General features: G+C 40.4%; 2 protein-coding genes across 3 annotated transcripts in view; one reads left to right on the forward strand and one right to left on the reverse strand.

Annotated features, from left to right (window-relative positions):
• Window positions 1-4,592, reverse strand: part of LOC124612814 (39S ribosomal protein L38, mitochondrial) — a 46,552-nt gene extending 41,960 nt beyond the window's left edge. Inside the window, exons 1-2 of the mRNA XM_047141234.1 lie at window positions 4,251-4,592; window positions 4,023-4,169 (exon numbers count right to left, since the gene is read on the reverse strand). Coding sequence (XP_046997190.1) covers window positions 4,023-4,169; window positions 4,251-4,377 — 274 coding nt within the window. The 5' untranslated portion in view covers window positions 4,378-4,592. The remainder of the gene's footprint in view (window positions 1-4,022; window positions 4,170-4,250) is intronic.
• Window positions 4,593-4,828: 236 nt separating this feature from the next.
• LOC124612474 overlaps window positions 4,829-15,684 on the forward strand; it is a 775,045-nt gene continuing 764,189 nt past the window's right edge. For both annotated transcript variants that reach the window (XM_047140706.1, XM_047140707.1), the window contains exons 1-3: window positions 4,829-4,929; window positions 5,415-5,901; window positions 6,334-6,442. In XM_047140706.1, coding sequence (XP_046996662.1) covers window positions 5,432-5,901; window positions 6,334-6,442 — 579 coding nt within the window. In that variant the 5' untranslated portion in view covers window positions 4,829-4,929; window positions 5,415-5,431. The remainder of the gene's footprint in view (window positions 4,930-5,414; window positions 5,902-6,333; window positions 6,443-15,684) is intronic.

Consider the following 15,684-nt stretch of genomic DNA (forward strand, 5'->3'; position numbering starts at 1 on the left):
ACTGGGGTGAGGAAGAACTTAGATGATAAAGTGATTTCATTTTATACACTGGATAATGAAACTTGAAGTGTTCCAAAACCAGTCCTGTGCAAAATGGGCTTTACAGTTTCGGCTGCTGCATAAAAACAACTCTTTACATTAAATATTTTAAGGTCATGCCTTTGTGCACTTCAATAGATGTAACTTATATCTTACAATTTTGCCTTAATATATTGCGCGAGTTTAGCTGCATCTGTAATCCACACAGCAAAAAAGGAAAAGAAGATTCAGATACAGCTTTGGCCTCTATCAGACAATTCTTTAAATATCCTTTGCTCACACATGTCAGTAGTTATATGAGTATGTTTCACATACTGTATGTTTCGACACAGAAAATCTTAAATTTAACGCTATAGAAATGAAAATCACGTAACACAGGAAGCCGCTGTACAATTTATTTTTAACTGTAAAACTACTTTTGATCAGAGATTGCTTCCCAATATCTGTAGTACAACAATATAGATGCAGGGCCAATTTCATGCAAAAAAGATGTTTGAGAATTGTGGTATAATACAAGCAATACTTACATTCGTTAATAGCAGGTAGCTAAAGGGTGTGTGTGTGTGTGTGTGTGTGTGTGTGTGTGTGTGTGTGTGATTATGATTATAATTATAATTAGCAATGTAATACAGTAATGTAACATCGTGTCACTGTATTGTACATCGAATTTGCATCAACTTCTTTCCATAACCCACAGACCACTTTCCTTAGGATGTGTAGAATATGATTATTGTAACATAATGTTGTCACTATCGAAAGAACGTAAAGTAATATTTTTCAGTGACAGCTGGGAACAATATTGTATTGCCGTATCTAGAGGATCTTTACTATCGCACCTGAAACAAGATTTGTTTGAAAACACCACCACTGTACATATCAGTTTTTTGTATTTCGTGTATCCTAATATGTGAATGTGTCAAAGGCTTGAAATACAGACACATTTCCCCTTTTATGCTGCACTTTTAATCTCCATATTTACCACTGAACTTGTTAGCTGTTCTCTTCTTCGCACTTCCTTGCTCAATACACGTTTTATTGCAGTGCGCATTACTGTTGCACTACTTTTATCCTTCCTTACTCAAAAGCTAGTCTAATGTATATAAACTAGTAGATATTTCATTTGAAACATGTTCCAGTCAATAAGATATCCAGCAAACCCTCTAGAAGTAGCCGGAAATACAGAAGCGTCCGATCCTGCCCGTCTGCTTTGACCCATGACGTCACAAATATGGCGGAAACTACCGTAAACCACGATTCCAATACAACGCATATAAAGTCGGTACGTACACATACATTATGAGGACGAAAATACATTGAAAAACAAACACACACACTTTCCACAAAAGCCTAATGACACTAACGGGTCAGGCGCAGGAAATGGAGTGTTTTTAGGTGGGGGCAAACTAAATATAAACAAATTTAGACACACACACCCATACAAAACCACAAAAAACGACGAAAAAAATCGACATCACAAAACTCCCCAAATACCACTAAACACAATATCATCTGGAATCGCACACTTCCCTTGACCTATATAGCTCAACAGCAGCTACCGATCCCATAATTTAGGATCAAACACTTCCCTTGGCCTACATAGCTCAAAAACGTCTCCCGATACCAATATCAACATACACAGCCACATATTGGGATCGAACACTTCCCTTGACCTGCGCACTGTTAAGTTTATCCGCCATATCCATTCCTGAACAAAAACATCAACCGATTAATTTTACTAAAATTATCACACGATGTAGAGCGAGCAACACTAAATTAACCTTGACACAAAATCGTTAACTCACTGAAACGAATTCCACTACAAACACAGCCAACACTCGAACAATTCTGGATAATGAGCAAAAGCACACTGAGCCCATTACACCATACAAACGAAAACCCTGAACATACCACCAGAGAGCACAACAAACCACAACACGACGACATCTACAAACACGCCATGCTCACGAACCAAACTCTGCATCGTCATGACGTCACACACGACAACACCCTTACGTCACGGCCAAAAGCCGACGGTTGGGATCGGACGCTTCTGTCGACCCGAAGTAGCCAATACTTTTAACAGATATTATATTACTGTAGCAGACGAATTAATAAGTCAAAATAAAACAAATGCAGTAAGTAAAGTGTTAAACCCCCCACATACAAATCACACTATGGTTTTCATACCTACAACAGATGCAGAAGTGTCAAACCTAATAAAACAACTTAAAATTAAACATTCATCTGGCTTGAATGGTGTCACATCACAACTCATAAAGGAATGCAGAGAATGTATATTAAAACCATTGACACACATGCTGAATGCTGCGATAGAAGAAGGTATTTCCAGATTCACTGAAAGTAAGTAAAGTGAAGCCAATATTTAAGAAAGGGAACAGGGATGAATTAGGAAATTACAGGCCAATATCATTGATCTCAACATTTGCTAAAATCTATGAAATGATAATAAAGAATAGAATTGTAAGTTTTATAACAAAGTACAGTATACTGCATTCATCACAACATGGTTTCAGAGACGGGAAGTCAACAAAAACAGCATCAACAGATATAACTGAGCACATTCTTAATTTACTTGACAGGCAATAAAAGACTTGTGGGATTTTTATGGACCTATCTAAAGCATTTGATTGTGTGAACCACTCAAAATTAATGATGAAATTATATCAGTATGGAATTAGAGGAAAATGCTATGACATACTTAAATCATACATTACAAATAGGAAACAATGTACTGAAATCAGACATACTAGTGGGGGAAATACAACAAACTACAGATCATAATTACAAACAGTTAAACAATGTGTGCCCCAAGGGTCTGTGCTTGGGCCAATACTATTTATACTCTACGTAAATGACTTCCCTAGCTATATAAATTATAAACTTATAATGTATGCTGATGACACTACAATCATTTGCACAGCTGACACAAAGGAGGAGCTTGAGAAGGAAGCACTCCTGACTATCGAAAATGCAAATAAATATTTAACACAAACAACATGTTTATGAATCAGTCTAAAACAATGAATGTAGTATTCCAGACCAAACATAGTGAAAATTATAATATAAATGTTAATATAAATGGAAAGACTATTAAAGAAGTAACCAGCACAAATTTTCTAGGAACTATAATAGACGAACATTTGGCATGGGGGGAGCACATAGATGCACTGTGTAAAAAGATAAACAAACAGATCTTCATCATGCATAAAACAACTAAGACTGTGGATGATAAAGTCCTCAGATCAATGTATTATGGACTTGTCTTCCCACATTTGTCTTATTCAGTTCATATATGGAGAAGTGCACAAGCTGGCTACCTAAAATGAACATTCACAATTCAGAAAAGGGCAGTGAGATGCATTGCAAAAATACCACCAAGACAGACCTGTAGGCAAGCTTTTGTACTCTATAATATTATGACAGTATATTCACCGTACATATACCAAAGCATGGCGGTAAGGTCAAGTGATAAACACCTCCTAAATAAAGATGTACACAAACACGGTACAAGAGGAAACGAAAATTACTACATGATAAACAGAAATCTAAAACTGTTTATGACTGCCCCAGAAGAAGCAGGCAAAAGGTTTTTTAATAAACTCCCCAAAATCATTAAAAAAGAAACAGACCTAAAATGTTTTAAAAATCGTTTGAAACTATATCTCACAGAGAAACAGGGGTGAGTGAATACTAAGATGGTGTTTAAATATGTTACTGAAATGTACCTTTAAAAATTATCATTTCTATATGTTGTTTGGATTTGTGTACATATAATGTGAAACATGTAATACCTTTGTATGATTATGGACTATTTCTGTTTAATTATTTTTTTCATTTATATATAATGAAATCAAGTTTGATGTTAACAGCCTATTGTATGACACACCCAATACTCTCAGCTGGATTTTCAGCTGGAGTCCATGGGCAAAGAATAAATAAATAAATTTAGCAATAAAACTTACATTGCTTCTTCCTTGCAAGCGGTTCTAGGTGTTTATTTTCTCTGTAGATATTAAGTCTTCCTTTAGAATCAGTTGACGACTTAGAGCTTTGTTTTGGAAAGCCAATGTCCACTTTGTAATGCAAAGATGGATCTTTGTAGTTGATTTCTGAAAAATATGGAGCCGCATTGAGAATTATGCTGTTAGCAGAAAGCCGCAATACAAAGCTGTGTGATTGTCTGATCTAACCTTCAAGTCTTTCTTTTAGACTTCTTGCAACACCTGGTGGTTTTCCTCTTAAAACGTGCCCATGTCTTGAGAGGGGCAATTTAATAATGTTTACGTTATTAAAACAGAATTTACAAATTGTTCCCATTTTACCGAATTTCGGCGGTTTACCACGAGGAATTCCGTAGATTTAACAGGAAACACATTTAGTAAAGATTTCCGTGTCGACTACTGTCACCAGTTCACATCACAGCACTCACTGTTTCATAACACACTCATTCCCCTATATGTTTTCACTTCACAACATTGTTCCTGCACCAGAACGAAGCATGTTTACTTTTCCAATGCACGGCGTCAGCTGTGACCAAAGATTTTAGTTCGTACAGATTATCAATTTAAGCTATTTAGTAGGGACAAAAGTACAAAAAATGATTCATGGAAATCAGATGTATTCAGTACTGCCGTTTGGTATTTACTCTGTTTACAGAACAATGGTAAGTTGATTATGAAACTATGGTAATGTGAGATAGGCTGATCTCTTTGGAAGTGAATATCACTGGCGCTTGCGTTTAGTTCCGTGTTTGCCGCCGTCGCTACCAGTTCAAAGCGCGTGTTGACGTGCATTGGGAAGGTTGTGCCTGGCGTCTGGTGCTGTGTTTGCGTGTATGTTATCGGCGGTGACAAGACAGTCAAGTCGATGGTAACATATTTTTACTTCGTTAATTGTGGGATAATATTATGTTTCCGCTTATAATACGCACAATTTATGAAGTTATGGCATTACTATTAAATATATTTGTGTGAAATAATTTTAAAAAATTACATGACATTCTCTGTGTCTTAAAAAGGATAAAAAGGAAAGTATGCTATCAATTTGTAATAGAAATGGTGCGTTATGTTCTAGTTATTCGTTGTTACGTAAATATTGTGACAACAAGGCAGCGTTCAACAAGACTGTCTTCTCGATTGTTTGGTAACTCCATTGTTGTGCTCAAGGCATCCTTTTGTTTTTCGTTTGACATAACTGTTGTAGGTCTACTTCTAATCCATTGTGTATGTGAAAAAGTGCCTTATTTCACGTTTAAAAGCATGGAAAAAATGGCTTTTGAGCAAATGTCGAAAGTTATGTTGTTTACAAAATTGGGACAAAATGGGAGTAACTCGTGTTTCCCCTTTTCTTTTCAGATACATTCCCCAGGAAGATGACGGAACTTCTGATACCAGCACCTGTCACTCCTCCAAGGGGTGACACGTTCACACGCCGACTGCTTGAAGGGTACAGACCTTCCGTTGTGCCGCGTTACAACAGATCAGAAGATAATTTCTCTACAGAACTGAAACATAGCAAAAGTGACGATCTAGTGCTTCAGAGCCCACCTTTGATACAGGCGGAAATAAAACAACGATGTGATTCTCCGATACCGAAGACAGCGAGTGTTGTGTATGAAGATGATTTAGTGTCTACGCATGTTCTTCCAAAAGCGAAGTATTTCAGTGACAGTGAAGCAGATGTGGATTTCCGACCTAGTCCCGCAGATAGGGCTGCCCGTAAGGCGTCTGTCGAACTTGCATCAGATTTGCAACGGTGTGTCAGTCGACATGTGGGCCTGTACGACCGTGTTGATCCCGAAGACAGCATTCGGGATATGATAACAGAGAACGATTTTTACAGGTGAGTCCCGAAAAATTTGCTAAACAGGAAGTACCTTTGTTGTTGTTATTATTATTTGGTGGTTAATCACACATCTTATTTGCGCCACTGATGTTCGATGTGTACTTATTGATACGTGGATCTTTGATATATAACAGGCACCATCTTCAGGTTTTTGTTTTGTGTGTTATATAGGGTGTAAACATTATATAGCTCAGTGTAAAGTTATGGGGGCATGAATATCTGAAGTATTTGTTTAAATAACGTTTATGTACTTGTATAAATCGTAAAGTGTGCAAATTACAAACATGTAGTTTGTCAACATTGCATGACAAAATATTTGTTGTTGTACATTGTAAGGTTCGTTATTTCGAAAATAGTGTGTTAATAAATCAGCTGAACATATTGCTTGCGTAAAACGTTCAAAGCTAATAGTCTGCATTTATTTTACAGATTTGTGTTGTTCAAGAGACATTACGACAAGTACTTACATTTGTCTCAGAAGTACGAAGAAGCCAGAAACATCGCCTACTACTTGGAGGAGAAATATCACGAGATAAAGGTAGGACAACCACAGAACATTTATCTAGGGATTCTCCTACACATTTTTGACGTATTTTGGTTGCGGGTGTAGTAAAGATACAGGCACGAGAGTAGGTATTCCAGCAAGAAGACAGTTCTCCCACCCGTGAACGGAAAAAAAGACTGAAGTATTGCTTTTAGTCACTAACTTTAGGAAAACGTCCATCCTCGTCTAAGTAATCATTACAGATTGTGGACATGATATAGTAAAATCGCAAATCATTCTAAAGTAATGAAAACGTGACTAACAGTTAGCGACTGGCCCCGTCCGCGAACATTGAACATTCAAACAACTAAATATTTACCTTGCAAATGCAAAAAGTCAAGTCGTATGTGATAAAATTTTGTCTAGATTTTGCTCAGTGACTTTTTTCCGCACTCAGCGGTCATCTTTCAAAGTGAAATGCTTTGTCAGTTTTTTTTCCGTGTTCTTTAGATTACCGAGTATTTTTTGATGTATCGCTGTATGAGACGACTGTATCAGTTGATTTAATTCACTGTCTTGCACGTACTCAGACACACAAAGTAAGTGCTTGTAAACTTGTTTTCACGTCCAGCGTGACATATTAAGCAAAAGAAATTTTGAGGTTTTTTTCTTCAGTATCGTTAATCACAATTTAATGCACTCAGTTGTATTGCTGCAGCTGATATAAAGCGATGTTTCGTAGGAAGTTGCCAGTGAGAACTTTGCAGAAAGGCAGGAGAAATAACGCTTACGATTTGAACCATCTACCGCCCAGTCTGATACGAACAACAGCAGACGACGTTGATGATATCGGTTTGGAGACCGCTCCGAGATGTAAACGACCACGCGTATGTCATGACCTTCACTTTCGTCATCCTGCAGTTGAGCCTAAATCTTCCTTCTCCTGAAAGGCCCGCCAGTGGTTTAAGGGATGAGCCTCTTGTGCTACAGGATTACAATGAATAGGCCCAACATACATAATAATGTACAAAGTACCTATTTCTGTAGAAGTCTTTATATGATACCAAGTTCTCTAGTTTCATGAATGAAAGATTTCCAGTCTTTTGATATGGAATGACACCCAATCGAAGAGTATGACATTCTGTGATAGATGTGAACTTACGTCTCCTTCCAGTGTGCAACAACAGTTTAGCAGATTACATGGTTAATTAAGTTTTGAAAAGTCAAGGTTGAACGTCCTGTCGAGAGCGAAGTGATCAGATGGACCACATGCTTGAAAGGAAATATAATTGGTCATATTCTTGTCAAAGGAGTCATTCGCTGTAGTTGGTGTAGGGAATCCTCGACAGAAGTAAATCTCGATGGCCGGACGGGTATTTGAGCGCCATTCATTCCGAATGACTGTCCAGTGCCTTAACCATTATTTCACCGCACTCATTTGGAGACATAACAATAATCTTCACCCTTATATGCAACCAAGTTGTACCAGCCTGAAATATTGAGATAACTGTTTCACCGGTTAAATCGTGTAGAACTTTGTACACAGCTTTTCGTCAGGCTTATTTGTACAACCATACTCCGACTAGTCTGATTCACATCTTTTCGAAACGAAAAGTACGTGGCAAAACATTTAACTGTGTCAGCTTCACGGTATAAGTGGAAATAAATTCAATCCATCATCTAAAGAAACGTTAGCTTGTTTGGTGTGAAACATGCCTCTTGTTTGATGTCACCGCCGCATCCATAAGCTCTGCGCTCGGCAGTTTTCCGCGCGAGTGACGTCATTGTAACGGAAACTGTGACCAGCCGACCTTCCCGGGCTGTCAGTTTCTGTTGACTGCGAGGACGCTATATATTTGTAGGCCCTTCTGCATTTTGTGCATCTTTGTAGCTATGAAAATTCGGATTAGCAGACCTGGAGTCCCGAGGTGGAACTCGTATAACGTTGGCCAAATTGGAATGAATGAAAGAACTTAGTAGGTGTGATTTAAAACGACCCATTTAAGGTGTAACAAGGTTCAGCTCGTTCGAAAGGTGGCCACTACTTCGCATCAGACTCGTTGCAGACGATTCTTAAAACTGTATGAATTTAATTTGAGCAAGAGGCGAAGAACGTTTTTTTGTGCTGTATGTATTGCACCCTTCACTTTATGCTTGCTTAGAGAAGGGCGAGGTGAAACTTTTCGGCCCGGCAGAGAAAACCTGTCTCATTTATATAAATTCCCAAATTTTTCCTCGTAATGACCACTACACACGAAGTCAGGAAGTGTTAAGTCCAACGGTAGGTTGTTTCAGATCTGTTTTCCGACAGCCAGTTTTCCTGTGTCGTAGGTTCTTAATAACTTTTTTGCCAGAAGAAATCAACTTGTGCATGTTGGTGGGGGGGGGGGGGGGGGAGGGGGCGGCGGTGTTGGTGTCTCGTCTCAGTAGTTTGGTGTTGGTGTGTTGCGGCCGAGCGGTTCCAGGCACTTCAGTCTGGAACCGCGCGACCGCTACGGTCGCAGGTTCGAATCCTGCATCGGGCATGGATGTGTGTGATGTCCTTAGGTTAGTTAGGTTTAAGTAGTTCTAAATTCTAGGGGACTGATGACCTCCGATGTTAAGTCCCATAGTGCTCAGAGCCATTTGAACAATTTTTGTTGGTGTGTTAGCCAATTGCTGAGACGTAAGTGCAGTCATGGGGCTGCCCCCCTTTCCTACATGACCACCTGTACTCCACCCCATTCCCAACTCTACAAAATGTCGCCCGCTCGTCGTGTATCACATCCCCTCTTCCTCATCCCGCGTATAACCATGCCTGAGTCGTCGTACAATGAATATATAAAATACTGGGTGGTTATTGTTGAAGTGCAGGTACTCACAGATGTCCAGTGTGGGCTGTAATTATCGTACGACAATAATGCGGAACCTATTCACCGTGGAGAAAAAAATTAATTCCAATTTTGGCCGCTGGATGCATGTCCTGCGTTGTACAGCATCTTGTCGACGCCTCCGGTGCTCATATTGAACAAATTGTGTAAGCGCCGGTTAATAATATCATCAACATTACACGTTTCTCACTTGTTTGACCTTTTCTGCCCACGTTCTGTTCCTGATTACCTATGGAAGGAGCAGTAGAAGAATAGTGTTAAACGCCCTGTCGACAACGAGGTCACTAGAAACGGAGCACAAGCTCTGATTAGGGAAGGGTAAGGAGGTACATCGGCATGCCCTTTCAAAGGAATCATCCCTGAAGCTATTAGTGAAATCCCGTTAAATCCTAAACTAAATTAATCGGGCGCAGGTTTGAACCGTCGTCGTCACAAATGCGAGTCCAGCGTGCTGACCACGGCGCCACCTCGCTCGGTTACATTTGGAAACATTTGTATTCGTCTTTCTTGCGTTCACAGCGCCAGATTTGCACCAGGTGGCCAAACTCGGAACTTGCTTACCCTTCCTAATTAGGTTCCACAGTAACACATTAGATTATCTACCAAGTTTCGCTGCCATACGGTAATTATTCTCCGCACTGGATTTCACTGAATAGCTGCACTTCAGTTATAACTATCCGGTATGTTTTGTTTGAATATATAACGCTTAGCTTCCGCAGCGATCATGGGTTCTCTTAAATGCATTAACCAGCTGTAAACTGAAAAGAATTGTTTCGATAAAATGTCATTGGAAACACTTCAGTGCTTCTTTTTTAAGACATTCATCACTGGCCGTAGGTATTAAAAAAGGTTATATGGTATTACTACATATGCGTCATAACATGCTTAATGTCTTTAAACCAGGTATTTAGTTGCGAATGAGCGTTGTTAATAATTGGATTAAAAAGTGTAATTGTAAGCCCAGTCACGGGTTCCGTCAGCCTCTCGTCCTCGCAAAGCTCGTCGTTTCTTTACTGATTTAATTCGTTTGTTAGGCAACTTACACTCGCTTGTCCATCTTTCATAGTGTTGAAAGTTTAGTCAAGCAGTTTGTCATATGATACTTCGATGCTAGCAATATCTCAAAGCAAAGACAGGCACTGGAATCATATTCTGGAGGACGGCGATTGAAATATCCGCCCGCCCATTCAGATTCCCCTCCCAATTTCTCGAGGTAAAATTCTTTGAAAGAATACGACCGTTTCTATTACCCTGGCGTTGCTAGACCCGAGTTCGTGCCCCGCCCCTAATGATCTCGTCGCCGACGGGACGTTAAACGCTGGTCTTCCATCTTTGTTTTTGATAGCGCCTTGCCTAAGAAATCATCTGCAACGTACATACACTCAGACTGCAAAGTCTCGGGTGATGTATTAATTCTTTCTAGTGTTTGATACTGAATTTGGAAAGGGCATGTTAAGTTTTAAAGGCCTATTTCTACATTGTTTTCTTGCATTTCTTACGCTTACGAATTATGTTTGTGAGATCCCCAAGAACATCAACAAATCTCGAAACGTAGGCATATAAGTGTTTTTTTATGTCATTCCAAAGCGTTGCATGTGGTGTCTTTAGCTTTGTCGCGGAAGTATTCAAGGAACAAGTTTTTATACCCTACCATCGTTGACTAAAATTTTTTGTAGATATTTTTAATTGTTTCGAAATACGGGGCTGTTTCTTGAGTAGCCTCTACAGCGCCTTTTAGGACTAAATGTAAATTGCGGCCTGATTCATTTTTGGATATTTTATATGCCGCTCATAATGAACAAGCCGCCCTTTGTAGCGTAGGCCGAAACACTTGCTCAATCTAGCCCCTTTCGTTCGATATATTCAGTTACCTGATGTTCGTATCGTAATGCAGACTGCTCTTTGACCGGATGAAGGACGTAAATTATTCGCATATCTTTTCGTCAGATTTATTTCCAAAACAATCTTAGTTTATTTTAACGAAGCAAGAGATTCTCATTACTGATCGATTTTACCAAATTTTCCTCTTTCTCTTGCCATTTTAATTCTTCCTCTCTGCCTTTTTTTTCCAACACGGACCTTACCCAGGTCTTCCCAGCCTGGTTACGTCCCTTGTATTATCGCTGGATAGTTTATTTAATTGTGTGGTTATTATTTTCCGTGTATCGGTGATGCACTTCTAAACAATACAGGGGTCTCTGCAGTGGCTGACGCCATCGCTTAGCAACGCTTTTGAGAGGGGGGCGACTGACAAGTAACGTGAATGTATCCGTCCCCATTCAGCAAAACCTTAAGAAAACCATGAAATGAAATGCAGTTAGAATGACGACAGCCAGAGAAGGAAAGTCATCAACAAACATTTGGGTTCCGCCAACCCGAGGCGCACGGACGTCAGATCGATTGCACCCGTGTGTGGACAAACTCTCACTAGTTTCATGAACATGGAGATATTCGACACTGCAGTTTTACTCATGGTAATTTGATTTTGCAAATCAATCTTAAAGATTTTCTGGCAATTATAGGGAATTTCAAACATTAAGCCGTATTTTGCTAGAATACTAATTTGCATTTTAAATCATAGCTGTCGCATAAACGGCGTAAAATACGATTTGAAATTTTTTTGCTTACGTATATTTATATAAGGTAGCTCAGTTTTCGCTTTTGTGCCAATGCAGTTTGTACCTTCAATCCCATCAAAGTCCACCCACATTTTTTGGCTTCTCTCCCTAGTCCCTGTAGTACTGAATCGCGAGATGTCGCTAGCATTCAGACTGCTAATATGCTGGTTCTACTGCTGCCAACTTTGACCAGCCCATGATAATGTAGCAATAGACCTGAAGTTATAGTCGTCACTTTTAAATGCTTTCTTTCATTTCGTCAGTAATTTGTTGCTGTATTACTTGTACACGACCTCTTATTTCATTGTGTACCTTCTGACCTGACCCAAGTATTACTTGTTCACTCTGGGAAGGCTCTGGGAGCAGTGGATGACAGGAGATGATTCGAGACATGTCAAAACACAGTATGACTTCGAGTAGATTTTCATTTCTTTCAGGCAGCTGCCAATCCAACCACTCAGTATTATGCACAAAAAATATCTTCATTGAACATATCAATAAATTTAAAGGAATTCAAGTTCAGTTACAGAAAATGTTTCTGTGATCTTGAACACCGCCTTTTTTTGTGAGAACGTTGTGATGTTTGTGGATGTTCATGTTTGGACACTACATTGTATATTGTCACGTTTGTATGTGTCGTGTCCAGTAAGTTACATGCACGTCTGGTTGTAACGCAAGACTTATGGACAAGGATGATTTGATCATGAACAAGCCGTCCGAAACTAATGATCAATAAATAAGTTAAAGTCCCTACTCAATTTAATACGGTTACTCCAGCAGTCACTGTAAAAAAGCGGGGAAAATGTTATTACACTGCATGTTGCAAAGTGGCTGTTGACTGCATTAGCATTAAGTACAAGCGTGTGTGACAACGGCGAGAATGTCCTAATGTCGAGAAAGATCTCTCGCGGGGCATGGCACCATTTTAAAGTCAACAAAGGATTGACAGGTCTTCTGTTGGATGCAGACAGCATTTTGTCCACGAACTGCTTTGCGATCGTGATCGTAAAGTCTCATTTCCGACCTTTCAAACAGCCTCCAGATGGTCACTTTTATTGCACAATATTTCTTGTTACATAGTAAAACTGAATAGTTTGGTAAGGTTGAAAGGGTGCGCAGTATTATTAAGTGGATAATTTTTTTTTTAATGTGTGGTGCAGTATGAGAAATGTTGTAATCTGTGGTCAATATGCTACCAGATATTCATTGGGAGAAAATTAAAAAAAAAAAAAAAAAAAAACAGACTTTACAAGCTTTATGCAATACGTCGAATATGAAAAGGAACAGGAGGAAAATAATCAATTTTTGTTATTGCTGCTCCTTGTACCATACAAAAACGTAGGCTAACTGCTACAGTAGCAGCGTCTCCACCGAACAACATTTCGAATTAAATATGGAACTGGCTTGCTTAATATTATTATTCCGTACAACGGTACTGACCGTCGAAGGGGATCACATGAGATACTGCTGTTTATTTTATTTATTTTTTTCTTCTTCAGCTTTCGTTACGGCCTCTGTAATGACTACGAGTAGCCCCTTCATGGATTACGTTTTCTCTTCCTCCTCCTCCTATTCCCCCCCTCCCACCCACCCACCCACCCTCCCACCCCCCCATGACCTATTCGTCCTTTCCTTCCCTCCTCCTCTTCCAAAATTTTCGGTATTCTCTTGTCGGTTCCACTGGTTGCATTCTACCATTTTCTTGTAACCTCCACTGTCGTTGATCTCTGTCATACTGATCAGTGTGTACTAACTTCTGCAGTTTCCTTCCCTCCCACTCTGTTCTGGAATACCGATTTGCACATACACATTTGGCGGTACTATCGCGTGCGCAAGGTGTAAAGGGGCAGTGTATTGGCTGTGCTGTCACTTGTACTCAGGTGATTCATGCGAAAAGGTGTACGACGTAATTATTATCACAAGACGGGAGCTAACAGACTTTGAACGCGGAATGGTAGTTGGGGCTAGACGCATGGGACGTTCCATTCGGAAATTATTAGGGAATTCAGCATTCCGAGATCCACAGTGTCAAGAGTGAACCGAGAATACAAAATTTCGGGCGTTACCTCTCACCACGTACAACGCAGTGGCCAACAGCCTTCACTTACCGACAGAGAGCAGCGGCGTTTGCGTCGAATTAGTGCTACCAGACAAGCAAGACTACATGAAATAACCGCAGAAATCAATATGGGACATACGATAGACAGTGCTGTGAAATTTGGCGTTGATATTCTATGGCTGCAGATAACCGACGCGTGTGCCTTTGCTGAGCACGACATCGCCTGCAGCGCGTCTCCGTGCTCGTGACCATGTCAGTTGGACCCTAGACGGCTGGAAAACCGTGGGCTGGTCACATGAATCACGATTTCAGTGGGCCAGAGCTGACGGTAGGATTCAAGCGTGGCGCCGACCCCACAAAACCACGGACCTAAGTTGTCTACAAGGCACTGTGCTAGCTTGTGGTGGCTCCATAATGGTGTAGGCTCTGTTTATGGACAGGGTCCTCTGGTTCAACGGAACCAATCATTGACTGAAAATGGTTATGTTCAGCTGCTTGGAGACCATTTGCAGCCATTCATGGACTTCATGTTTCAAAAAAAAAAAAAAAAAAAAAAAAAAAAAAAAAAAAAAAAAAAAAGGTCATACCACTGAGCAGTTGTTCGTCAGTGGTTTGAAGAACTTCCTGGACAATTCGAGTAAATGATTTTGCCACCCAGATCGCCCGTCATGAATCCTATTGAATATTTATGGAACATAATCAAGCGGTCGATTCGTTCACGAAATCCTGCACCAGCAGCACTTGAGAAATTCTGGACGGCTGCAGAGGCGACAACATGGCTCAATATTTCTGCAGTGGACTTCCGAGGACTTGAGTCCATGTCACGTCGAGTTGCTGCAGTACGACGGGCAAAAGGAGGCCCGACACGATATTAGGAGGTAATCCATGCCTTTTGTCACCTCAGTTACTTGTGACAAATCTAAATTTGTGCTGGACCGGGGGATCTCTTTAGGCGATCGTGAAAATTGTGGACAGTCGGGCTTGTTTGGAAATGCCGAGGCATCACCCGACCTTCGGCGCTTGTTCACTTCCCGTTACAGTTCTGCGTTTGTACTTCGCCCCTTATGTAATAAGTTCCGTTATTCACACTGTTATTGCTATTACTCAAGAACAGAACGGGCCCGAGTATTGACTGTTCCCTGTCGTTTCCAAGTAAACGCACATTGCATACTGTATTGTACGATAGAAGGCCTGCTTTGCTTCGAGAGTTGGAACTTAAATAGTGGCAACTATTTATACACAACCGATACAAAAGAGTTACATGTTTGCACTTGTTACTGTCCTTCAAAGTAGTCACCAGCGTTGCTTAGAACCCGTTGCCAGCGATGTGGAAGGCGTAGTATACCGTTAGCAGAGCCTGTTCTGTTGATGGTGCGAATGGAGCGGTCTACGGCCTGTCGAATCTCTTGAACAGTTCTGAAGCGAATGCCACGAAGTGGTTCCTTCATCTTCGGAATCAAAGTCACAAGGACTTAAGTCCGGGGAGTATGGTGGATGGTACAGTACTTTCCAGTCCCATCGACCGAACAGAGCAGCTACAGCTTGCGCTGTATGCGCCCGCGCGTTGTCGTGCAAAATGATGGGTGGGTTGCGCAGAAAGTGTCGCCGCTTCTTTCGCAAAGCTGGCCGTAGGTGATGCTCCAAAAACGAACAGTAATACCACTTAGTCCTTGTGACTACCCCGTTGTGATAAGCGATTACTTGCCGCAGTTTCGTTGATTTAGCTATTTCGGAAAGAACGGTGCAATA

Source organism: Schistocerca americana, chromosome 4, assembly GCF_021461395.2.
Source record: "Schistocerca americana isolate TAMUIC-IGC-003095 chromosome 4, iqSchAmer2.1, whole genome shotgun sequence".
Taxonomy (NCBI): Eukaryota; Metazoa; Arthropoda; class Insecta; order Orthoptera; family Acrididae; genus Schistocerca; species Schistocerca americana.